This window comes from Gymnoscopelus braueri, assembly GCF_963280865.1.
Source record: "Gymnoscopelus braueri genome assembly, chromosome: 9".
Classification (NCBI taxonomy): Eukaryota; Metazoa; Chordata; class Actinopteri; order Myctophiformes; family Myctophidae; genus Gymnoscopelus; species Gymnoscopelus braueri.
Genome location: NC_137610.1, coordinates 33,775,390 through 33,802,445, shown reverse-complemented (window position 1 = coordinate 33,802,445; position 27,056 = coordinate 33,775,390). Strand labels below are relative to the sequence as shown.

General features: G+C 43.4%; 1 protein-coding gene across 4 annotated transcripts; it reads right to left on the bottom strand.

Annotated features, from left to right (window-relative positions):
• Window positions 1-74: 74 nt before the first annotated feature.
• ambra1b (autophagy/beclin-1 regulator 1b) lies at window positions 75-25,885 on the bottom strand. Of its 4 annotated transcripts, XM_080438377.1 has the most exons (20): window positions 25,541-25,885; window positions 20,553-20,749; window positions 17,481-17,539; window positions 16,392-16,575; window positions 14,564-14,736; window positions 14,402-14,468; window positions 11,942-13,674; window positions 11,667-11,753; window positions 10,006-10,191; window positions 8,777-8,851; window positions 8,510-8,610; window positions 7,526-7,636; window positions 6,220-6,408; window positions 5,186-5,340; window positions 4,761-4,900; window positions 3,860-3,964; window positions 3,572-3,744; window positions 3,220-3,336; window positions 2,741-2,779; window positions 2,551-2,631 (listed from the first exon to the last, which is right to left on the bottom strand). In XM_080438377.1, exons 2-19 carry the CDS (start codon window positions 20,682-20,684, stop codon window positions 2,772-2,774), a joined length of 3,795 nt encoding a protein of 1,264 aa, XP_080294503.1. In that variant the 5' UTR covers window positions 20,685-20,749; window positions 25,541-25,885; the 3' UTR covers window positions 2,551-2,631; window positions 2,741-2,771. The 4 variants fall into 4 exon arrangements, with proteins under 4 accessions (XP_080294500.1, XP_080294501.1, XP_080294503.1 ...); XM_080438374.1 differs by lacking the exon at window positions 2,741-2,779 and having other exon boundaries at window positions 75-2,631; XM_080438375.1 differs by lacking the exon at window positions 2,741-2,779 and having other exon boundaries at window positions 75-2,631; window positions 3,220-3,333.
• Window positions 25,886-27,056: the final 1,171 nt, after the last annotated feature.

Here is a 27,056-nt window from a genome sequence, read left to right as displayed (position 1 = left end):
AATGTATTATCTTATTTTCAAAGACATTTTTGTGCTTTGTGTGCCTTAAAAAAAAATCTGTCTCATCACAAATGAACTATTCCATTCTCTCTTTATGTCAACAAATCTCTTTAATTACATCACATAAATGTTGAAGCAAAGAAAAGCATTTGAAGTGTACAAACTAAGACAGTTTGATCATTTACCTTTGTCTATCAGATGCAGTGTTGTAAATGTGGTGGCCCAAGGATAAAATGACACCTAACACATGTACGCGCGCGCACGCACGCACGCACACACACAAAACAGACACAAAAACAGCCAAAGAATTGTTTAAAAAAATATTAATCAAGTAAAGCCAGGAGGAGCATTCAGATCAGTTTTCCACGTTCTTTTCTTTTCTTTCTAGTTCTAAGACAGTGTTACATGCAGCGGCTGTCTTCAGGTCTCCCATGGAAATGAGATCCTTGGTCTCAGCGGGATGAGCCTGAATAAATAATGGTTAAATAAAAAATAAACACAGCGTTGTCTTAAATCACACAAATAGTCCCACTGCTCAGCTCCAGAGATTCACCAGCCAATCAGGATTCTCTCTCTGCATATCTTCATTCTCATAGGTCCTTTACTTGCAATGACACCCCCCCCAAAACTCCCGCCGCAAAATACACAAAGTTTGACTACTGCCGTAAAATGCTAGCAATAACAGCTACGCACATAAGAAAATAAGGAACGAAATAAAATGACTAATCATTTAGTTTGTCCAGTGAACTGATATGGATGCTGGCTGCCACAGGAGGAGCCGTACTGTAAAAAAAAATCATTAAACAGAACAAGAGGCTGAAGAATAAGCAAGGGACAAAAGAAAAAAATAACAAACAAGCTTCCAGGAAAAATTCAAGTTTTCTCTGGTTCAAGAGTAAGACCTCACCCTCTCACTCAAAATGCCCCCTCATACAGACTCCCCTCCCCCCAAACATAGATCACACTCTGTCATACAGACCTCCCCCCAAATACATAAATCACATCCTCGCATACAGGCCATGCCCTCTCATACAAACCATGCCCTTGCACACAGACCACGCCTTCACATACAGACCTCAACCCCAACAGTCAGAAGAACTCGGGTTGAATACAGAGATGCTACATATGACACACACACCTACTACTACTTCTTGTAGTGCACCGCACACACGGCAAATAAACATACATACATTTTTCACATGAAAGCACCACACATACTTGCTTTCTGTTTCGGTTGATTTTGAACAGGGCGATTGAGGGGTGAGAGGGCAAAGCTACCGATTCCATCAGATGGTAAGGCTGGAGCGAGAGAGGAAGGGATAAGTTATGGGAGAGGTGGAGGGATGGAAGGGGAGCGAGGAGCAGCGGGAGAACAGGTGGTGACGGCTCTTGGCACCAAACCACGAGGAGAGGAAGTAACAAAATGTTATCCAGTTGGACCAGTTTAATGTTTTTTGTTTTGTTTTACTTCCCATCCTCTGATCTCCAGTGGGTTTTTTTCTGCAGCACCACCGGAACACATGCAGTAGAGTTTCACTGTCCATACACTGAGCTCCAGTAGGGGTCAGGGCCATAATTCTGACGTGTCCCCCACAAATTTAAACAACATTTGATCACATGATACAAAAACACGCTTCAAAACAAAGCAGCGTCCAAAGTCACTTTGCTTACACAACTTCAACCACATCAAACTGAATATTAACATGGCACTGACTGACTGCTGCACATTGGAGTAAGAGAGTGTGTGTGTGTGTGGCACTTTGAACTAAAGAACTTTGTCTTCCATTATTTTTTAATATATTTTTTGTATGAGTGGAAAGAAAGGGTTGAAAGAGAAACCATTCAAGTAGAAGCCCTTTCTGACAGGGAATGGATTCAGCGTCAGGCAGCTCCAGTTTCTAAGTGCACAAGAAGTTCACACTGATGCCACTGTGGGGGTGGGGTTCCTCATGTCCCTTCTTTTGTGGGTGGGAGACCCTGTGTTAGTAAGATAAGGCTTTGAGGAGCTGTGCCGACGTGTCCAACTCCAAAGTTTTAATTGGCAGAGCCTCCACTTCTTCTCCTGGCCAATAGGAAGGGAGAGTCGGGAGAATGACTACCTGCTATAAGGGTCGCCACGGTAACCATCGCAGTTGTTGTCATTGCTGCTATTAGGGAGGGGGGGGCTGTGAGACGAAGAAGAGGAGGAAGATGAGGAAGGGGAAGAGGAGAAGAGAATGGAGGAAGAGGGCCCGGGCAGAGAATCTTCATCAGCCTGCCCCCCAGCCAGACCACGCTCCTCTCCATCCGACTGGAGGCTGAGGGGTTGGGGTAGTACAGGGCTTTGGGTTACAGGTGGCCCCCCCCACATGGGGTCTGGCTGGTCTTGAGATGAGGAGGAGGGTTGGGGTGAGGCGAAGGGATCGGAGGAAGAGGAGGGAGGCGAGGAAGGCTCAATGGGAGGCCGGTTGGCTCCTATCCCCGTTTGGGAGCCACGGTGAATACGATGGCTAACAATGATGTTGTTCCCAAAGCCGCCCATAGAAGCCATGGTGGTGCTCTGCTCCCGCTGAACCACAGCCGTCATCCCACCTTCAGCTATCAGCCGACGGATACGGGCCAGAGCATCCTCCCCCGAGAACTCTGGAGCCTCTGGAGCAAGGAAACAAATAAGACCATCACCAGCAGGGCTAACTTTATACACACCTGAATCTTAAACACCACCAATGCCATCAATAATAATAAATAATAATAATAGCACCTTTCATACATAGGTTCTTGCTCAAGGTGCTCTACATTACTGATGGAAAAAAGGAAACAGTACTGAGAAATACAATATAAAGGCTATGTACACATTAGCATAGAAAAGATGTCAGTAGCTGTTTTGGCGTGGCTCAAAAAGCGGGTGGTGCGATGGGCATTTACTGTAGTTTCATTCATGTCATGTAAATCTTTTCATACTGTTGGAAGTGCAAGTACAATGTTGTCAAAAATGGTACGTATTCACTTGTAAAAAGTTCCCATTCCAAAGGAATTCCTCCAAATGCCTGTATCATTCTGGTACGAGTGTCGGGGGACAGACACTCGTGACTAAAATTGTGTTTGAGAAATGATCAAACAACACATTTATGTGGAATGGTTATTGTGAAAAATATGCCAGTGATAAATGATATAAAATCAACTTTTGTTTAATTGAAAATGTTACACAGCTCGACTTTAAGGTTCAAATTAAGAGGATACCAGTAGGAGCTGTAGATGTTGCAGCCTCTCCTGTGGCTCCATCATCTGCTCTGCTGCTCGCTTCCGGGGGGCCCTCAGTTAAAACACTGGTGGATGGACCATCAGCAATGACCTCTGCTGGAAAAGACATGAGAATCTGAGACATCCGCTGTCTTCTGGAGAACACACACGTTCATAACACACATAATCCAGAAATACCATGATGGCAGTTCAAGTTAATATAAATCTGTTCCTGTACAGCTTTCACCAAAGTTAATTTACATTCATTAAAGTATTGCATGTTGGGAGTTGTTGCTGAATGGGTTTGAGGTTAAACACTAAGGGTCAGTCAGAGGTCAGAGTCTCAGGGTACCTGTAGCATGCTGGGAGCTGCTGCTCTCCGTTTGTGTCTCGGCATTGTGCAGCTGGACGATTGGCGTCTGAGTTCCTTGTGATGTCACTGAAGGGGCAGGGTGTCGGGGCTGAAGACCAATGGCATTCATCAAACCCATATCTCTGTCCAACCTCCAGCCAGAGCGGCTCGGCCTGAGAAACAGCAGGGCATCAGTCAATTGAGTCCATCTCAATGTCTTTTCAACAGACACCAGTTTAAGTTTTACGAGACAACAAAGACAAGATGACCAATGACCATAGTTCTCACCCGGGTCTTTCAGAGCCACGGGTCCGGTTGGTTCCGCTGTTGTTGACAGAGAACAGAGGCTCGCTGCTGGGTTCTGCTGGGCTGTCTCCGTCGCTACGATAGAACCTGGACAGAACATTCTTCATTAACTCACTTCACTACAGGAAGTCTTAATATCATGACCTCCTCATTATGCAACACTAATTGACCCGTTTCTAATTGACCGTCTTCCTGATAGCAGTGACCATTAAAGATAATCACATCAGCACCTCCTCATTCTCGAGGAATATGCCCCTCCTGCCATAGGCAACAGACAGGCCTTGATAGAATCCATTCATCTCTATAGAGACAGTCTAGTCCATGATAAACCCTAACTGGTTAACAAATGGGGGTGTTCGGGGTTGGCGGTTAGTGGGAGGGCGTTCATGAATGACTGATAGGGGAAAAAATGTACAAATGCACCAGGACAAACTAGAGGATATTCATAACCAGCTTTGATACAATGTAAACAACTTTCTTCTGATTGTACAGAAGGACACTGCGTGGTACACAAGTGACATTTGTATGCAGATGTACTTTCAAACTTTGATTTACAACCTCTGTTCACCAGTTAAACCTCATTTACTTCGTTAACCAGAGTACCTGAGGGGTCTGTACTTAGCCCACTTTTTTTTTTACACCATATCTCTTTTCCAGAAATAGCCGAGCTACAAGCACACTATGCGTTGCATTGTGATCTCGTTAGATCTGCAATTTTTTGCTGAATGTTTGGCTTTTGTGGCATGCCCGGAAAAGGGACGTTACGGTCATTGTGGTTAAAGAAATGTTGAGGGACAGCTTGGGCTAATTTAGCCATTATGATGACCCCAGCTGCACTGTGGGTAACCCAGAGAGGTCATCAGTAGACACCAGTAAAACTTACACAGGTCGGCAGATGACCAGGTCTCCTTTGTTGGTCCCATAGGCCAGGCCCATCCCAGGGTCCGGTAGCCAACGGGCAGAGTTGATGCTTACGTGACGTCGCTGATCAGGAGCCATTGGGTAGACGACATTAAACACCATCTAGATGACAAGAAAAACAGACAACCTTCACACACCGGAAACACTGATACACAACTAGCCCACTCACTGGAAACACTGAGGCAATTAGAGGTATTCCTGGAAAGCAGGAATCTATCTTTCTAGGATAGAGGGGACATACATTCAGATCTATTCATCATTCTTAATTAGCAGTAGCACTAGTACTTGTATGTTGTAACAGTATCTCCACTGATGTCTCTCAACCATGCAGCTGCTGTAGTATCACATTTATATCTGTACTTATAGTACCAATAGCAGTAGTATTACCCTTATAGATGTCTCTCCACCATGTGGCTGCTGCAAGCGGAACACTTGCGCCACCATGTGGTCAGTGGAGGGATGCAGTAGGATCCTACGAGAAGCCAGGCCAACCATAACATAGCAACCCATGGGAGACAGGCTGACCGAGATGGCATTAGGTCCTGATAAAACAGAGAAGATAAACTGACTGAGATGACATTATAGCCCTGATAAAACACAGTCTGATAAAGGTTTCCAAAGCATTAATCACAGGTGTGAAGTTTGTTTCGTGTATGATTAGTCAACACCCTCAAGATGCACTCATAATTTGTATCGTTTTATTTACAATATCTGCAGGCAACGTACTGTACCATAGACATTTTTGAAGAAAGTTTCTTTGAGCAGGGTAGTCAGTACAAAACTCTATAATCCCTCTCCGAGGGACTACAAAACAACCAGATGGCAATCAATGGAGAGAGATAACACACACATTGTCCACTATGGCAACAGACATGATGTGGTAAATTCATTGTTCCAACACTGTGTACAGTGGGTGGGGTCTAATTTTCATAACTCAGAATGGAGCTGCAGTTAGCGAGTATAAAACAATTTCATTTTCAGAATTCTTTATTCGTTTAGGCAAGCCAAAAAAAAGTTGGACTTTGTTTGAAGTATGGTACCAGCTTTAGGCTATTAGAAGTAGTAATAGTCGCAGAATGAGAGAAAACCATGAGCTAACTAGTAGATGTTACATTGAGGCTAGTATTGTAAATATGTCAAATATAGGGAACGCCACACTGCAGATTAAGGACCCACATTGCATATATTGACATGTTGGTGAGTCAATAAATGCACTGTACATCATCTGCAGTGTTGCATCCTCTATCCTTACACTATCTAAACTTGATGAAATTATTAAAAGTGCTCTTATTAAACTTCCTCCCAACTTGAATTTGCACATCCAAACTCAGACCGATCAATTCAGCATATACTGTATAATATGTATCGACATAAATAAATGAATAAATAAATATGTACAGTATGTATCGATAGACAATTACCAAATCTCTTGGTGTACAGCATCTCTCCAAGATTGTGCGGAGCGAGGGAATAAACAGCCAGAATCCCCTCATCAGGAAACCCTCTCTGACTGCTGGGAATAAATACAGCCAGGAGCTGGCCGTCTGCTGAGATGTCACAACTGGCATCATTGTAGATCTTACAGTTTGGTACCAAGACGTTTACAGAGGCTGGACACACATGCACACACCCACAGAGACACAAACACACACATAAAAATAGATTAACCACATCCCCACAAACCAGAGAAGATGAGTTTGTGTGCACACGTGTGTGTGTGTGAGTGAGAGGGAGGTACTGATATATCAGAAAATATAAGCAGAACAATAAAAAGCACAGTATTGGCCTGCTTGTATTTTTACGGCCTATGTTAGAAACCGATTGTGTATAGGCGACAGGCCTGTCAATTCTCTCGTGAATTCAGATTTCAATCAATATCTGTTAAAATATTCAGAATTCGATCATCACACAAGAGCAGACTTTATGTGACCAGCATGGGTTGAGGCTTGAGGGAACAGCAACGCCATGTTCATTTCATTATAGAAGCAAAACAAAAAGCTTGTATACTTTTCCCACATCAAACATAATGGCTTTTTGTAAATGAACAAAACATGTGTTGGTCAGCTTGTGATTCTGCATTTGTTATGAATGAAACAAAAATAAAAAAAGTCCTAACACATAGCTTAGCTAATGCAGTATAACACTGTAAAAATGTGTTTGGAAAAGAAGATAAATCATACATTAAAGTGATTCATGAATATGTGTTTCGTTCGTTTCTTTCATGATAACAGTGTGACCTGATTTCGACATTTGGATTTAACAGCTGTTGCCTCCTGGCGAAAAAAGTTGGGCTTTTTCTTTCTTTATTGAAAGTAGGCTGACAGGAAATGGGGAGAGAGATGGGGGGTGACACACAGCAAAGGTCATCGGGATCAGGAGTCAACCCCGCGACACGCTGTCAAGCTGGATTACCAGCATATGTGGTATGCGCCTGAACCGCTAGGCCAGCGGGCGCCCCCGCAAAACTGAGTTACAATATCTGGATGTTGGTCATAAAACAAGTGCAAAAAGGGAGGGTGCACACCCTGTAACTTTGTGAGGCGCTCACTGATGGTAAAATCATTAAAACAAATGTAGGCTAGAATTTGTATAATAATCAGTATCGGTTGACATGGATGATAAATAATAAGATATTGGCCATATATTTAGGTTGTCTGTTGTGTATTACTGTACTGTATTACTGTTGCTGTTACTTGTGTGTATAATAGTGTTGTTGTATTGTGTTACCGTTGCTGATCTCGGGCAGGTCAAACTTGGTAAAGTCCCACCACTGTAGTCTGTATGTTGTGTTAGCGATGTTACTGGCTACTGCTGACTGGCCATCTCCGATGGATGCACCTGAAATTAAAGCAACCACTGTGATTAGTCCAGACTGGAGAGAGACATGCATTGTGTTTACATGCACAGTAAAGATTGGATCATATCGTGTTTAACCCTTGTGTTATTTTATGACTTTAAGTGGTGTGAAAGTATTTCCCCCTCCATGAAATTCAAAGAGTTCTCCAGAATTAAAAAATAAATAAAATGGTAGCATTCGTGTTCATGAACATGTGGAAATATTTTGAGAGGAGGTCAAAACAGCTTGTGAATTCTGGTGTATCTGCAGAGCACATGCATTCCAGTGTTTCAGGCCTAAGACCCTGTTGACAGAGAGGTGTGTGTGTGTGTGTGTGTTTGTTTGAACTTCTTCCATTATTATCATTTCCTTTTTTGTATGAGTGGAAAGAAAGGGCGTGTGCATATACCAGCTAGCACCCTGTTGACAGAGGTGTGTGAGCATATACCAGCTCATAAAAGGAATTATAGCCAGCACCCATGTTCGGTCCATTCGAGTACTTCTAATTTAATCATAGAAATAGGCAACATGATAAACCGGACACGATTCGGCTACAAAGCCTTCCTTAGAGTAATCGTCATTATCATGTCGCCTATTTATTTAATAAAATAACAAGTACCTGAATGGGCAGAACGCGAGTGCTGGCCATTATTCCTTATATGATGTACTTTTGATGTCAGGAGTCTGTACTCATATTCTTTCTAGTTTGTATATACCAGCTAACACTCTGTTGACAGAGGTGAGTGGGTGAGCACGCGTGCGCATATACCAGCAAGCACCCTGTTGAGAGAGGTATTTGTGTGTGTTTGACTGTGTGTGTGTGTGTGTATACCAGCTAAAACTCTGTTAACAGAGGTGTGTGTGTGTGCATATACCAGCTAACACTCTGTTGACAGAGGAGTGTGTAGCGAGGCCAGGCTGTCCTCTCTCATGGAAGATTCCAGCATACGGCAGGTACTCGGGCAGCAGGAAACGCCTGTCAGTAATCAACCAACACAATCAAATATTTTAGAAATGTTCCTACTTTACCCAATCTGACCCTGGGTTTTAATTAAATTCCTGATGTAATAGCTGTAATCCCCTATTATTAGTTGTAGAACTATTGTTATTATTGAATGTGGTAAGGTTAAATGTTGACTGACCGTGGAACAAAGCGTCCCAGTGAAGGGGCAGACATTCTAGCGTTGCGTGGCGTCCTGTGTCTCACTCCATTATCACTGAAACACAAACACAGGTCAATCTACTATACAAACACAATAGAGCTACAATAAAAACACAATAGTACTACAATTAAAACTATGATCTGCAATGGTACAAAGCAGATCCTCCAATTTGTGAGCAGTGGCTGAGCATTGTGGAGGAGATATTTGTAATGGAGAAACTCACTCATAACTTGAGATTGCAAGAGACTATCCCTCAAAAAATGGGAGAAATGGACTGAATATAGAACCCAACAAGACGACACCACTAACAATAAAGGACATTCATGAATGGACTGGAATATGATGCTTGATAATTTTACATATGAATCCCTGCACTGTGACTGTGAATGAAAATCTGCAAATAAAAATTAAGTAAATTAAATAAAATAACCACATGGGCATAAAGCCTAGAGGTAGGACCAGTGTAGCAAAAAAAAACGCTTTGTTAAAAAGGTACGTCTTTGGTCCTCCCTTAACACATCGACCGCCAGAGGTTAATCTCATAATGTACTCACCAGTGCCAAGGTGTTTTTGTTGTTTTTTTCATGTCGCCATAGATATTGTTAAAATCCTTAAGATTGAGTACGTATGGTCTGTTTACATCCGCGACATCTCAACGTATCTCCCAGTGAAAATCACGTGTCAAACGGGGCATCCATGTTGTAGTTAGAGCGGATTACGTTAAACAGTGAAATGCGAGGAGAAAAAACTACAGGAAGAGAATTGAGTTTCAGTTTCGTCTGTAGAATGGGAGCGGACGTGATCGTCAAAACCGGATCCCAAATAATTCCGTTTCCGGTCATCAAACCGGAAACGGAAGTGGATCAAAAAAATTCCGAAAGTGAACCCGGAAATTTCTAGCGCGAAAAGACCGTGGACCGTAGGGCTACGGTCTCGGCGCTTAACAGTTGGATTTAACGGACCGTAGGACTACGTTCTTGGCGGTTAATGTGTTAAAAGAATCAACTGACTGTGGTGCAATCAGGTGGGCAGGGAGGGCATTCCACAGTTGTGGGGCGGCCGAGCAGATAAGCTTGAAAAATGGCAGAGTATTCCTTTAGAGTATTTTACAATTACTCTGAATAAGATCATTAACCTAATGTCCAAGAAACATCAATTGAAGCAATTTAATTAGATTTCTTGGAACCAACTGTGAGAATGATACTTACTCCAGCTCCTCAAAGTCCATGTCACTGTTGTCCATGGAGCTGGATGGGGTGCTAGCTGGGTTGTCAGATGAGGAAGACAGGGTCCGCAGGCGGTTCTGTTGGTACCGTAGGGAGCGCTGACGAATACTGTCCCGCCTGGAAAGGTACTGGATCATCCTCTGGGCATAGTAGGCTGCCGGGGACAGCCTGATCAACAAAAATAGAAGGTGTTAGAAGGTTGGGGTTGAGCTGTATATTCGTCTGTGTCATGACATAATTGTCTTGCACCCGAACTTTACATGCCACTGAGAGGCATTTTTGGGTGCAGACATGTACAATTATAGACCTTCAGGTGCAGATATGTAAAAAGATATGTTGAGTTTTAAACTGATGAGGTTTCACAGGCAAAGGAGAAGGAAAGGAGCACTAATATCCAGCATCCTATTATAAAATGAAGAAACCTCTGTCTAGAACCGCGTTCTCTCCTCAGTGGGTTGACCAATTGATCTGAACTTGCATATGAAGACGGTGATAACGCCAATTTTGAACTTTTCCCAAATTTAAGCTGTTTATTCACGTTTTTGTGAACGGTCTTTGCTGACTATGGGATCTGCAGTCGTGGTTGCAGTCCCATAGTCCGGATGGACAGTGGGTGGAAATGACGGTATGGTCTAGTTGTACTATAATTGACTAAATCTCTGTCTGTGTCACTCTGTGTCAATGTTGACATTTCACTTTTCTATTGAGAAAGATCAACCTCTTCCTATGTGGAAATGTCAGATAATCAGCTACCTCTACTGTGCAACTTAACTGTAATGCTCCAATCACTTCCCAGATTTGGATCTTTTGTCCTGAGAAACTTTCTGAAACAATGGCAGCCATCCCAAGCGCACTGGAATGGGAAAGAAGGGGCTTGAACTGATGACTTTTTCTTTTGCAAGTGAATGTTTGGAGAACTGCCGGATGGAAATTATTGAAAATAAACTATAAACACATTTTAGATGTTTATTTGCTGTCAAATGCGTCAGTGAGTAGATATATTATCGATTGTATGAGGTCGGTCACGCTATACGTTGCTACGGTAATACAGTGGGGTACTTAGAAGATGAAGAGAGAAGAGATTACAAGTTTTGACAGTGCCGAAATGGGCTGTTCATACAATTTTACTGTCAAACCACCACTGCACCTGCCATTGTAATGTTTCTTTGTCATGTTATCAAAATGATGTGGAAATAAAAAGCCATTGTCTAACTGGTAGAAGAACCTTCCAGGGAGGTGTGGAATGAGCCGCCACGCAATGCAAAACAATTTTACTGAGACAGAAAGTCTTCCATTTATGTATCAGACTTGATTAACAAATATCTATAGGCTCTAATGCAGCCTGACAACGAGTTGTGGGTTAAATTCCAAAGCCTGACAGCCTTTTCTGCGTGTTACTCTCTGTCTCTCTCTCTCCCTGTTTCCTGTCCTATCTTCACTGTACTATCCAAAATAAAAGGCAGAAAAACCTTTAAAAATAAAATAAAATAAACTGGTATTAGGTACCAGTCAGGGTCACGGCAGTTTGCTGAAGTACCAGGCAGAGTCAGGGTAGATGGGCTTGGGTTTAGTATCAGCCAGGGTCAGGGTAGATGGGTTAAGTATAAGACTGGGTCACTGTGGATGGGTTTGGGGTTAAGTACCTGGCTGGGTCAGGGTAGATCGGGTGGTCTCTGGATCCAGCCATGTCATATCTGGACAGAGACAATAGAGATGACTCCAACAGTCTCCTATAGGAAACAAAGCACAGAAAGCCATGGCTACTAATGCACTGACTCATGCTAATTAACTATTTAAAACACATTCATGAGCCATCATCTAAAGCAATGTGGCTTTTAATCAATCCATAATCGTGCTCTAACAACTAAATTATACTTCTTCACACAACGCTTTTGACGTTGTGTGATAATAATCTTACCTCCTAAGTGAGTCTTCATCAGGGGGATCTACAGGCATCTCTTGGCTTAAGGCCTCTGAAGGCTCCACAGAGCGGCCGGAGGCCTGGCGGTAAACTCTCTCCCACTGAGCCGTCTCCTGGTTGTACATCAAACCCACAGCCTGCTCCACTGGCTGTCCTGAGGAGGGGGGCGGAGCAAGCCCATAGGGCACCCCTCCTCCTCCTCCTCCAGAGGAAGGCGGCGTCAGACTGAAGGGCACTGCTCCTCCTCCTTCTCCTCCTCCAGGGGAAGGTTGCTGCCCGTTGTGTTCCCGGAGCTCCCGGAGCGGCCTCCTCTCCTGGGACTCCGTTGTTGGCCTCCTGCCACTGTCCCCCCTCTCCCAGAGGTTTGGTGAGGCGGGGGCAGGGGCGGGGGCCGGGGCGAGGGCGGGGGCGGGGGCGGGGGCGGAGGCTCGGGGAGCGGAGGGCTCCACGTTGGAGGCGGAAGTGGAGGAGGTTTGGCTGGTCCGTTCCCAGCGCTGGGAGTCATGGTTGAAGGTAAGAAGGTTGTGACAGGCCCGACACCTGTTGAGGTGTCCACGGGAGGCTGGGGGTGGAGGGGGTGTGCTGTCCAGTGGGTGGGAGGGAGGAGGGGGAAGGGGTGGTTGGTAGTGAATAATGGTTGGGGAGGAAGAGGCAGAGGAAGAAGAGGAAGGCCCGGGTCTGTCTGGGTCTAAATTATTATTCAGCAGCTCTTGGTTCGGCTCCTGGGCACTCCCAAGCGGTTCCAGGTCCTGCATGCGGTCGAACTCTAGGAAGTAGCGGCTCAGGTTACACTGCAGCACATTGCGAAAGGAAACAGGGTTACCGCGGTTGCCGTCCCAGAAGGGGTGGTGCCCATTGCTCGTGCCAGTCCCTCCGCTCCCCCCTCCTCTGTGGAGCGAAGAGCCAGGATCGGCCCCTTGGGGTGGGAAGCCCCTACCCTCAGAGGCAGAGGTGTAAACTGGGGAGGAGGCATCTTGCTGACGGAGAACCGACAGGAGGCTGACCGAGGAGGAAGAGGAGGTCCTTGGAGGGAGCATGCCTCCTCCTATACCTGCTCCTCCACCACCTCCTCCTCCTGCCACCCCTCCGTCCCTCACATTGAGCAGGGTGCGTGTCCAGTATTGACCCGGTGGTCTGGGGGTGGTCTGCGGGTCTTGGCCGGTTGGTGGCTGGGGGGGCACGTGGCCGGCTGGAGGCTGGGGGGGCAGGTGGCCGGCTGGAGGCTGGGGGGGCAGGTGGCCGGCTGGAGGCTGGGGGGGCAGGTGGCTGGCTGGACCAGGGCGATGAAGAGATGAACCAGCGCTGTAGTAGACAGACGTGAAGGCAGAGGGTCGGTCAGAGGGCTGCCTGGGCTCCGTACGTGCAGAGGAGAAGGTGGAAGAGGACGGGGGAGGCTGGGGGGGTTCAGGGGCAGGGACAGCAGAACCCTCAACAGAGGGGCCACGATTGGCTGAACAGCGGATACATGGACACAGGTGTCCTAGGTGCTGGGTGCAGTTGGGGTACTGCACCAGAGGCACGCTGGGAGGTTCTACCCCGCCCCCAGACTCTCCGATTTGCCGAGCTGGATCACCTGCCCCCTGCCCCCCAGAAGAGCGGGAGGATGACAGGATGTGGAGGAAGTTGTGGAGGATAGGGGTTCGTCGGACTGGCTGTGACGGCAAGAAGGAGCGCTGTCGGAAATGAGGCATTTCTACACTGTCCATGGGAACCTCAGAGTCGTCCTCATTCTGAAACAAACAAACAAACAGTCCAACTATAAAGACTTTCCACTCTCCAGCTGCAATTAACTCATTGACTGCCAACGACGTCTTTTGACGTCTGTAAATCCAAAGCCCAGACCGCCAACAACGTCTTGTGACGCCTGTTGTGTTTTTTTAGTTTTTACACTAGATGGCGCTCTTCGCTAAAATACGAGTGACCATTTCATTCTCAGTCAAACACAGATCCAGGAGATCACATGATCGCAAGATCTCCTCCTCCACCATTCACTTCCTGGTTAGCATATTCGGGGAAACGGCTGCATCTTGCTTTCCTTGTTTTTTTATTTTTTGGCAAGAACAAGCTATATTCAACAGCCAATAACTTAAGTTTTTTTTCTCCGACGGAAGCAGAGACACTCCTCCGTCTTTTGCGACACTCAGTGTGTCGATCGTCCTGGAGCGAAATATTCTGTGGCTCTTGAAAGGTTAGTAAAAATGCTCAAAAACTCTGGCAGTGGCTGATTTATTTATTTATTTACTCTGGCAAAGAATGAGTTAAGGGCCACTTGGACAATGTTTAACATGAATTTACATAAATAGCGTAGGCTGGCAAGAGTTCTTCCAGAGCCTTTGCTGGTTAGATTTTCACACATTATAATAATAGAATGATATGCTTCAGGCAAAAAATCTGCCAAGTGGTCCTTTAACAGAGGGTATCTACGTTCAGAATAAAAGAAAACAGAGCAGTTCTCACCTGCTGATTGGAGGGATTCACTATCGCCGTCAGCAGGTTGTGGCCAAGAGGATCAAACCTCACCAACCTGAGGAATAACAATTGTCAACATTCATGACATCAAATGTATATAAACTCATTGACTAAAGCATGTATGCTTGTGTGTCTATCCATTCATCCTACCTGACTCTCTCAGTATCGCTGCCAGTCTTAACAACCGCAAAGGGCTCTGGACGACTCCAGTCCCAGAAGTGCAGTTCGTTGTTGGTAGCAATAAGGAGTAGCTGAGCAGTTGGGTGGAAGGCCAACGAGGCGATGGCAACATTACTCTCGGTGAACCAACTTTCACTGCCTCCCTGGACACACAGGTAAAAAGGCGCAAAAGTTATTACCAGCCTAACGAGCAATCCAACCCATTTACCCGAAACATAAACCAGCTCTCACTCTTCGTGAATCCAATCTCCAGTGAAGTCAGAGTATAGATTGGATTGACGATCAAAAGAATTAAGTCAAAAACAACCACATGATATATATATAAAATGATACTACACAACAATAATACAAAAACATGGCACACATTAGACAATATCAGTCACCAGAACCAAGGACGGGTGCCATTCCGCCCATATGATAGGTGTGTGTGCTATGTAGCTGTGTGTGAATCCACGGATATGATTGGTGGGGTAATTTCACATGTCGGAGAAGTTCCTCTTCTTGGCCGTATTCCGCTACCTCATGTAAAAAAAACTAGTGGGGCGAGGCTCCGCCACATTTATCAACAGCGGACAAATCTTACACTGCAATTGACAGTGTACACCTGCTTGATAAATCACACGTGGACGTAAGCTGATTCCTTAGCTAAAATGTAAGCTGTTCCATTGATAAATGAGGGCCAATGTGCATGCAAAGTGTCACGGCAATCGCACGCTGCGTTCATGATTTGAGGCATTTTGTTCAAAAGGGACCACTCCTGCAAACTTTGGAAGCCAATCTTAGCCAATCAGGATGGAATATGAAAAATCTGAAATACCCGTTTGGTTTCATGACTAGAGATACTGTGTACCGATTTGCGTGATGTTTGGACTAAAAATATTTAAAAAAAAGGGTTTGCAAAAAGGAGATCTGCCTCCTGGTGCCGCTATAACAGGCAGATCTGAAAAAAATATGGGGCAGAGGTTCTGCTCCGACATCCAGGGAGTGTGCGTGCACAGTTTTGTTGCCAACGGTGCCGGAGATTAGCTGTTCACAGACGGACGGACGGACGGACACACACACAAAACACAGTCTCTGCCACGCCTTCTGCCTGGCGCAGACAGGCCGAAGTTAAATCTCTCTCAAATGCTAGAAGACAGAACTTTTTTGGTGACTCATTTTGTTTGTGTAGCCTACTGAAGTGTTGTTGAGGGCGTGAATCGCCCACTTGCTCACCCCAGTCATCTTTTGTTAAGCAATGAGCGATTAATCACTGCGGCTCTAAACATAAATTTGCATGCAGTTTGTGATGCTCCAACAGTGGACATGTTTGGAGGTGTTGTTGGGGGACGGTGACTTGCTGTCCAAGTGCCCGTCCAGCTATCTTTAAGCAGAGACATCTGCCTGACGTCATCAGGTTATTATTATTTTTGGTCCGTCTTTCAGCAGCGGGGCAAGGGCTCAACTGGGTGGGCAGCTGCTGTTGCGTTGCTCAGTGCTGGCTACGCTTCTGACCCATATTTCTACATCCGGGCTATGGGACCATGACCATGATTACAGATCGCATAGACCATGGCAAAAAATGCATTTAAACAGCTTAATGTGGGAAAAGTAAAAAAAAATAAACTGCCTCACTCCCTGCATATTGGAGAAAGTGAGGAGAAAAATGGAAGAGGGCAGACAGATTGAGTTTTTTTTCTTTTTAAAAGCAAGATAATACACATTTAGTCTATATATTTCAGAGATAACCTCGGACTACCACATCGAGTGTATTTTAACAACAGTTGTACATAAGTATTATTTTAGTTAAAGTACTTACATGCAGATCCCAGATTCTGACTTCTCCATCAAGGCACCCTGAAGCGACAAGGCCTGGGATAGTGGGGTGAAAAGTCACACACCACGGGGTCCTACGGTGGCCCACTAAGGAATGCAGGCACTTCCCTGTCTTCACCTCAGTTATGTAAATGTTATGATTGACATGTGTGGAAGCCATAAGGGTCCTATTGGGAGAGAAATAGCCTTTTAAGCTTCTTTGATTTCATCCAGCACATAACCGTAGACATATACTGGACTTAGCATTGAGGAATGCACATAAAAGCAAAACATCTTGCCTTTGGGACTTGGTCAGACACAAAAGCAAAACAGCTCATCAGTACATCCCTTAAAAAGGTTGAATGTCATCCATACTGACTCTTAAAGCTGTAGTTTTTTTTTTTTTAAACCTGGGCCATATTCTTAGATCATTTGGATCACAAACAAAGGGTGGGTGTAAAATGTATTTCTTGTTTGTACCCCCCCGGAGAGCACTGGAAGCATATAAGCCTGAAAATTGGCAAAGCAAACAACAAAAAGAAATGCATAGTTTGAATAATACCAGCTTGCCCCTCAATCCGGCCACAAAGAGGCAATTCCAATACCTTTTACACCCTCCCTTCGATCCAAATGATCTAAAAATAGGGCCCAGGTAAAGAAAAAGTATAACAATCCCCCTTTAAGACTGGCTACATTAAACTAAACCATGAAACATTTGAATTACATAGAAGAGGAGAGGAGCGAGCAAGATCCTCATCTTCAACACCTTACATTTCTGGTGGCCACGAGACCAGGACTTCCTGAGCACTTCTTATATCTTGTAGCCAACACATAACCAAATCGCTTAGCTTGGGAGATCTTGTCATAAGACATAAGATGGGACCATGACATCCTGAAATCTTGGGCATGTCATGCATCTTGTGGCCATGAGACAACTACTTGATACAAGTCGGGTAGGGTTAAGGTAAGAGTTTAGGGTTTAAATTATGGATAGGAGTTAATTTAAGGTGCTTAGGGTTAAGGAAATTATTATGGTATGGTTATGGGTTAAGCTAAAAGGGTAAAAGTTAAGAGTTAAGGGTTTATGACTCACCGGTCAGGGCTGAAAGCCAAGAGGAAGGTTGAGCGAGGACTATCTGGCAGCTCCACTTTCTGTTAGGAACAAACAAACAAACACAAGACCCAGTGAAGTGGATGAAACACAAGTAGCCGCGATCAATGCTCTATTATACAATTGTGGGATTACTAAGTGCACACCATAGCCGAGGCAGTGCAGACATGGCAGTACAGAAGTGAATATCTGCAGTGCAAACGAAAGTACACAGAGTGTAGTATAAACAGTAATAAATGGCATGAGTGCAGCATAAGCTACTGGAACTAGAGAAAACAACTATTAGCATACATGAGTGACACCACAGACATTTATTGACATTACTGATGTCCTCTGAAAATGTTACAGGTCATGTGTCTGGCATTTTTAAGACCTAAACACAATTTTAAGACCATCTTTGCCTTTTGTGTCTTTTTATGTCCTTTAAAAGGATAAATGAATTTAACACTTTTTCATAAGACGTCAGCGGACACCCTGTCTCCAGTCGTTCCTGGGGTGACCTTGTTTCCCCTTTTCCTTGGGGGGGGTCCATTTCAGGGCTTGTGCCACCTCAGTCATTAGATTTTTATTATGGGTGCAAATATGTTGGAAGCATCGATGTGAAGAAACATGTTACTCCCACATTGTTCCACAACATCATCTACGAAGATGGAGAATTATAACAGCACATGAATGGATCCCTGAGGTACTGATGCACTGATCTGGGACCTGGTGGGACCTGGTGATGAAGACCAGTTATGCCCTTTGAAGTGGACTTTACACAAATGCCATTATTCCAGGCCTGATCGAATGTGCCCTTTATATCTAGTGCAACAATGCGCACAACAATGCACGCCTTTGTCAAGGATGTTGTTCCAGGTCTGGGACAAAACTGTGAGGAGGTTAGCTGTGCTGTGATTTGTCGGAAACCCATATTTTTTTTAGCGGAGATAAGGCCATGGAGGAGGAGATAGCCCTGTTATCATCTGATTACAGTGGATTCCATCACTTTGCTGATGACAATGAGCAGGGACACAGTAAAATAATGAAAACAATAATAGATCACTGGCAAGGTGCTTCTCACTTCCTCTCTCAGCCCTGCTGGCTGCATTCCCAGAATTGCCTGCTCCCCTGTCCAGGGGACCCTGATAGCCTCAGCAAACAGCTGCTAGGGATGATGCCACGGTGCGTAAGGTGCTAGTGGCTCTCTGGTTTTTATGGTTAAATAATTTAACCATGGAACAATCATCCATCCATAGAAAAAAGCTATATTTAACCATAGAAAATTTTAAACAAATATTGAAACCATAGAAAAATAAATTGAACCATTAAAACAATTATTTCAAGCGTATACGTGATTAAAACCATAGTGTTCAGTATGTCTGCTTCAAATAACTAAATTGACCGTGTCAACCAGTAGGAGTCCTATGACACCTGGGTGAAACTTCTTCAATGGAAAAGTAGGGAGACCACCTCCAGTGGTACTTGGTATTTATTTTGTATCAACATACTCATTGCAAAGAAAATATTCGCACATGCACTTCAGATGCAGGTGTGTTGGACAGTGACAAATGAAGCAATCATTTTCAAAAAGTCATGAACAAAAATCCCACACTCTGCTCTTGCTCAGCAGCATCAGTTTTATTCCAATTGACCATTGACATGTTAACAAACTCTACCATACCAATTGGTTGAAATAAAAATGTATACATTAAAATAAGTGTCAGACTGTAGCTTTAAACCATAGAAAAGTAATTTGATGAATAGAAAGGGACATTTACTAGAGAAAACATGAATCAATTGAACATTGCCTTTCGACATCTTTATTTACAATGCTCATGTGGTAAAAATGAGCCATCCAGACGCATAGTACGTGCACAGTTCCACGCACAGACGTGTATTGATGCGTCTGGTATAGGCCAGAAGTAATTAAGCAATATCACACGAGAGGGTGTGAGAGCCTATTTCAACCCATCAGATTGCTTGGTCGGAACTACCTGTTGTACAATGGTCGTGCAGTCATCATGACTGTCCTGTTTTGTTAAAGACTCGGCAGAAATCAGTGCAACAAGAGTGTGCATAATATAGCCCAAAATTATTTGCATTTCGTGCACCCTTTGTATTGCACTTTACATGTTATTTAGGCCATTTGTCAAGTTGAATTCTTGAGGAGACAGAGCATTATATTTGCAAAATAAAACTAACAACCGACAACTGGGACTCATCCAATTGTCGATTGCCAATATATTCGTCCCATCTGTGCAAGCAGTAAATTTGCATACAGTATCTGGTGGGCATGTAAAGGGCAGACAGTAGCATACAAAATGGTTTTAGAGAAGTGGCCAGAGGTTCATTTGTTTGGCATTTGTAGTGCGCCCCCCATCCAGTTATTACACAGGCCTGGGGCACAGTCTGAAGAAAGAGAAAAACCTAGGACAAGCCAAAGAGACTAGACTAGGACAACAAGAATTCAGTCACACTGTCAGTCAGTCACAATAGCAGGGAGAAGAGGCTAAACGCACACACACAACCAACAAAACAACAAGCGAACCTAGGAGTCCTCTACAGTGAAAAGGTGGGTCTTAAGCATGTTTTTAAAAGTCTCTTGGGTGGGGGCAGCTTTGATCCTCAAAGGGAGTTCGTTCCACAACTTCGGTGCCAACACAGCAAAGGCACGGTCGCCCTTCCTTACTGTGCTAGACCGTGGAGTTTTCATATACAACTGACTGTCAGATCTGAGTGACCTGGAGCAGGGAGATTTCTCTTAAAGTTCCACAATATAGGGACTTAGGGAGGTGCAAGAACGTTACAGGCTTTGAACAACAAACAAAATAATCTTAAATGTCACTCTCTACATTTCACTGGGAGGCAGTGGAGAGAGACTAGGACTGGTGAGACTCACTCAACACATTTATGTGGAATGGTTGGTTACTGTCAAAAATATGGGAGTGAAAACTTTTTGCAATTGAAAATATGACTTTTACAAGTAACTAGCAACACAATTGAATACATATAGAACAAATGGGTTATTATACAGTACACATTCGCAGGATAGATTTCTTTGTTTTGTTTTACCTGACTCTGCCATTTCATCCAGCGCACTTTTTCCTCAACTAGTTGTTGCAGGTGTCTCTGGGAGCCGAAAGTCTGGGAGCCACGCTCCCGACTGGACAGAATCCGAACAGAGTTCCTCTGACGTGAAGACATGCTGCCGTCTGGCTGGGAAACACTCACTCCTTCTGCTGCTAAAGTGTCGCCATGCAGAGAGTCACCTAAAGGGAAACACCAACAACATGATCTAATGATCTAAGACAAACCTATAGTTTATTAGAGATACAAAACCTAGTACCCGTATTTTCCGCACTATAAGGCGCATCTGAGTATAAGGCGCACCTTCAATAAATGTATTATTTTCATATATAGGGCGCACCGCATTATAAGGCGCATCCGCACTATAAGGCGCACTATAAGGCGCACTGACGGTGCGGCTTATAGTGCGGAAACCAAGGGAACCAATATTGATACATATATGAGGCGCATCGGATTAATAAGGCGCATCCGCACTATAAGGCGCACTGACGGTGCGGCTTATAGTGCGGAAAATACGGTATATGGCTGGACCACAATGGAAATAAGTTATCCGTTTCGTTTTTTTACTTCATTGTGTTATCCTTGCCATTTTAAACTAGAAATGGGCATTCCGGGAGACCTGATACATGGGCTCAAAGACCCGACAGCAAGTCACCGGTTCAATTCCCAGGACGGACAGACCATTGGATTGGATGTATTTTTGCACTTCTAATGGTAAAGAAAATGTCAACTTTACTCTATTCTCTCATGCTCTCATTCAATATCAGAGAAGCTGATACCATAATGGCTGGTATGTCCCTGCTCCATGTTCATCATCAGTGCGCATGTACATGTGTACGTTGATGAAACACGCTTAACAATCCATCAAGCATTTAAATCAAAGGCATACACAAGACAACGTTTTTAAATTCAGTTGAGTTTCCTCACACGCATTTCCTATATTTAATTTGATTAGGTTATGTGTGAGGAATAGGATACAGCACGCACGCACACACACCGCAACTCCTAGTGTATGCAACTTAGTTCGACTAATAGAACTTGAAATCAAATTCTCATCTACAAATTACATATGATTGATGTAACAATATAGATAATATAGTTTTTGTTGTGCTTTGTTTTTAAGATATATCATGTTAATCAAAATGCAATGGATTTTAGATATATTTTAAGTGAAATCTATGTGCCGCATAGCCAGCAGTAGTACGCTCAAGGCAGGGCAAGTAGAAATGTTGATGGTGCAAGTAGATTGGAGAAGTAGGCTACTTGCCTTGCAGGGCAAGTAGGAAAAAAACGTAATATCGGACCCTGGAGTAGCTGCAGACACACAGAGATAAACGCATGATCTCCTGGCACGGCTGGCAGAGATAATAATAAAGTAGTCCTAGTGCTAAGGGGAAAACATACATTCCCAGAAAGCTTGCTGGACCACCGGAGGTCTACACTGTACTCTTTTTGTTACCTTATAGCCCTGTTCAGACTAGCAGCCCAAGTCAAGCCCAAATCCGATTTGTGGCCTATATCTAGATTGGACAAATCTGATTTTGAATACATTCCATAGCCTTGTTCAGACTGCATAAAAGCAATCCGACTCCAATCTGGATAGGAAATCAGATTTTGCCTAGATTTGGGCTGCCAGTCTGAACAGGGCCTTAGTGCCAATTATAAAAATTATTGCATCATCATGATGAAACGATAATGGAATTAACGTGGAACGCCAAGCAAAACTGTTGCTGCCCATTTTCATTTAAAAAAAAGAAAATACAGCAAAGCAAAAACACAGTGAAAATACCAAGCACGGACAAACTCATCTCCACTGAGTGCAGATAACATGAACTGTTATCAGACAACTTGTTGATCATAGTGTTTACTGCTTCGGGGAGGGGGTGTCAGTGCCTGGACTGGATGCGGCCAGGGGGGGGCGAGCTGGATGCAATAGGGCCACGCTATGCACGCTGGGGGTGGGTGGGGAGTGGGGGGTGTTATGTCAATATTGCCAGGGTATGTACAGTAATATTTTTTATAATTACCTGGCTAACTTTCTAATCCCGTTTCGTGAAATATAATTCTGACCATCTCACTTCTACAAACTATGTAGTAGGCCTATCCTACTACATCCTTTAACCCATGCTATCTATGTCCAATGCCACATCACAAAATCCTATCGTTCCCATAACTCTGACTAGTGTGCTGTATAGAGTTATTTCAGGAATAGTTATAGAATGTACATCTTTGTTTTTGACAGACTTGGGAAGATTCAAATTCTGTGTTCTGAAAGCGCATAAATTGGAAAAATAACAAACCTTTTATTTAATTAGTATAGAATTTGCTCTATGTGAAAAGTGCCTTTAGATAACTTCTGTTGTAATTTGGTACTAAAATAAATTTGACTTGATCTTTGGGGGGGGTCTCCCTAAAATTGCCCCCAAGGCAATGGTAGGGGAAACACTGATACTGTAGTTCTAACAATATTTATTTCACAAAATGGCAGTCCAGATGTTAGTAGTTGAAAACAATACATTTAGGCTATTACTTTATCCAGTGTTATTGCATTATCTGGTGTTTCATGGTGTCAGCAGTACTCTTCCTGATTTGAGCTCCACATGTGTTCAGGAGATGCCTTCCATTACTAAAATCTCCTCAGGCCTTTCCCGTTACCACAGTCTCAGCCCAGAGCCACAAATCCAAACCAACAAACCCAACAGCTGCCTGACAGGGTACATGCATGGCTCTACAATTCAGTTATATTTAAAGACTAATTTAGGCCAAATGCTACAGCGAGAAACTGTATGTGAAGCATCGCTTCAACATTTCATTTTATGTCTAGGCCTAAATCAGGCCTTGGCAGCCAAAAGGTAATTTAAATTGTAAACGACTGAGGCTAGATTTTGACAAACAGGCAGGGTTTAGCCTTGAACCAGAACACACACACACACACACCCCTTGGCAGGAAAGTCAAGAGACATCCACACACAGATCAACACTGTGCTCTGGTCATTTAGATCATAGACAAAAAGAGAGCACCATTTCATTGTGAGATCTTGCTGCATGATTTGTTTCTCCATTTAAGTAGTTTTCAGTTTTTGTCCTTAGTGTCTCTGGGGCTCTGGTAAGGTTAAGGTTTGACTTTTTAAGATAACTCCAAACTGCTCCAGGGGAGCAGCTCAGTAGTTAGTAGTCAGCCATAATAGAATCTGTACTGGGCAGCTCCCAGGTCTGAGTGTTAAAGTACGTAAGTGACAAAAACAGGTCCGTGTTCTCTAAAATAATGTTGCCCAGAAGATGTTAGTTGAAAAAACAAAACCACAAGTTATCTTTAAACATTAACACAACTAATTATGTCCGCAGAAGTTTCTCAAGAAACTAAAAACAAGAGTAACTTCCCGTTGGACTCTTGGCTTGAATTCTGAAATTAAAACCGATCATTTAAGTCCAGTCAGAGGTGTCAGTCGAATGTGTCAATGATTTGAAAACGTCTCAAAAATAGAGCAGTTCTTCTCTCTCACACAGAAGAAAATGGAAGCCTGCCCTGTCCATCCAGATGTGCAGCAGCGCAGACCAATCATTATCTGTCTGGAATAACCTACATTCATATAATAAGAGTCTCTGGGGAGAGAGACAGATTAATTTGATAACATTTCTGGGCTGAAACTGAAAGCCTTAATAGTTTCCCTTCCTGGATCTATACCACTATTGCTGGTAATATTAGTAGAAGTACAGTACTAGCAGTAGCAGTTGTAGTTTTCAGACAAAACTATTTTGATGATATATAAGACTTGGATCATGCCACCGTTTAAGCTATAATGATTTGCTTCAAAGTATTTTTATTTGGTTTCAGCCTGGAATTAGCCTACCGTTTCATTTTATTAATTTTAAGCCAGTTGTCATTACTGACAACTGGGCCAACATTAGATGTCAGTAATGACATCTTAACGGTTGGCATCACCTCCAAAACACAACCTTAATTCAAGTAACATCTTGAATAAAGCAGTGTAGCAGAATACCAGGTTTAATAAATATTCAAAAATAGCCACATTAAGTCAGAGCCCACAGTTTGTTTTGCAGCCAGCAAACAACAAGCATCCAAATGAAAAACATAAGCATGTTGTCCATGTGTTGACGTCATGTAGCTAATAGAACTGGTCAGATTACATTAGTATTATGTGTTAATTTGGCGTTAATTAAAGTTGGTTGCTAGTGTTATATCCCTCTTTAAGCTAGCTGATGATGAACCAGGGCTACATTAGACCAGGGGTTCTCAACATATGGGTCGCCCCGGGGGGGGGGGGGGGGTGTCCCCAGATGGCAGTGAAAAGACAATTTAACTTAAGATTTTTTTTATACCTACAGAGAAAAAAAAGAAAGAAAAGAAAAAGACCATTACTGCATCAAAAGTAATCAACAAACTATACTATAAAACTGGTCAAACATTGGCCAAATTGTCCAAAAATATAAGAAAGAGGCAAAAATTTAGAAAATAGCCTATCTACAAGCTCACAATGCCTCGCAACAGGAGGCGTTGTGAGCTTGTAGATCTGCTATTTTCACAATATGTATCTGTGGAACCGAGTCAAACTAAATGTAATGCCTCAACCCCTACAATTCCAAGTGCTTGTCAGGGTGGGGGCTCCCCAGTTCAAATATGATCATTTTTGGGGGGTCCCCAGTTCAAATATTATGGGGGGTCCCCTGTTCAAATATGATTTTGTGGGGTCCCCAATTCAAATATGATTATTTTGGGGGGTCCCCACAGTTCAGATGATTATTTTTAGGGGGGGGGTCGCTGCCTGAAAAGGTTGAGAACCACTGCATTAGACAATTCCGGTTATAGCCAACCAGCTAGCAAGCTAAACAAAATGAAATACCATATTGGCTGTGATAGCCAAGATCATGTCCAGTAATAATTCAAACTAATATTTCCAACGGTGTACGAAAGCAAACATATATGAAACAACCACCGAAGACACAAGGCCTACCTTCCTTTTTCACCGAGCTGTCTTCACACTGAGCATCAAGCTAAAGACTACCAGGACTAGGCTAGGCTAACCTAGCTATAGCTTGGATAAGAGAGGAAAACGTAGCCGTTGCAAACGACGAGCTGTCCGCTCGAACATCGGTGAATATGACGACAGAGCTGACCACTAGCGTCCACTGGAAGCGAAACGGACGACGGTCATGTTATCGTCTGACACAAAGGCAACGCTAAAAGTGTTTCCTAAAGACATTGAGCTGCCGACCGCCTACTGCGTAACTAGCTAGCCTAGCCTAGCCAAGCTAGCCGCTTCAGTGTAGACAGACAGGGCTGTCAACAGAGCCCAGAGTCCATCGGTCGCAACCCACTGCTGCTCGCAACTAATCGAACAGTTTGAGTTACCCCAGTGGTGGAAAGTAACTAAGTACATTTACTCAAGTACTGTACTTAAGTACACTTTTGAGGTATTTTTTACTTTACTGGAGTATTTCCAATTTTCTGTACTTTTACTTCTACTCCACTACATCTCAGCGGCAAATATTTTACTTTTAATACTCCACAATTATTTGACAACTATAGTTACTAGTTACTTTGTAGATTTTCATTATTATTACAAAACATACATTAACCCAGCCCTAATTACATTTCGGCCATTTGAAAATAGCCAATCTACAAGCTCACAATGTGTTGCGAATCACGATGGGACACATTGTGAACTTGTAGATCTGCTATTTTCAAAAGATTTTTATACATTTGAAAACTTGTAAAATGGGACATTCTGCATATTGAGTACTTTCTACTTTTGGTACTTTAAGTACATTTGATACTTTTACTCAAGTAAAGTTTTACTTGTAACAGAGTATTTCTACAATGCAGTATTGATACTTTTACTTAAGTAAAACATTTGAGTACTTTTTACACCACTGGAGTTATCAGCAGTAGGCTAGGCATTATGGAAGTTGTGGTCTGCTTACCTTGGAGAGCAACGTTCTCTTAACCACCTTTCATATTTTACTTTAATTCTAAAATAGCTGATCTACAAGCTCACAACTTGGCTGGTCAGTAGAATTCCATGTCTTTATGATGATGACACTGATGATGACACTCAGCAAAACAGCATTGATAATCAACAGACATGACATGACATGACATGTATTTGGGGACACGGCCAAATCGTCTTGGAGGTGCAAACAACACACAGGTCAATGCCCGTAGGGAACATACCCCTCCTGTTATGCTTTACCCGTTGTCAGGATACCATTGTACCCATCTGTCTGTATCCCTTATATGCCCATATTTGGAGATCTCTGTATCTGATTGTGAACTGTCTGTCTCAGTCTGTGTCCATTTTATGCCCATGGAGTTCAAAGAATTTGCCAAATCCATGCGAGAAGCACCTTTGTTTGCACCTCCAACACACTTGTGATGTGGATTCAAAATAATAATAATAATAACAACACAGCACAGTCTTATCTGTTTTAATTGTAGCTGCAAAACATTACATATAACATTTTATTTTA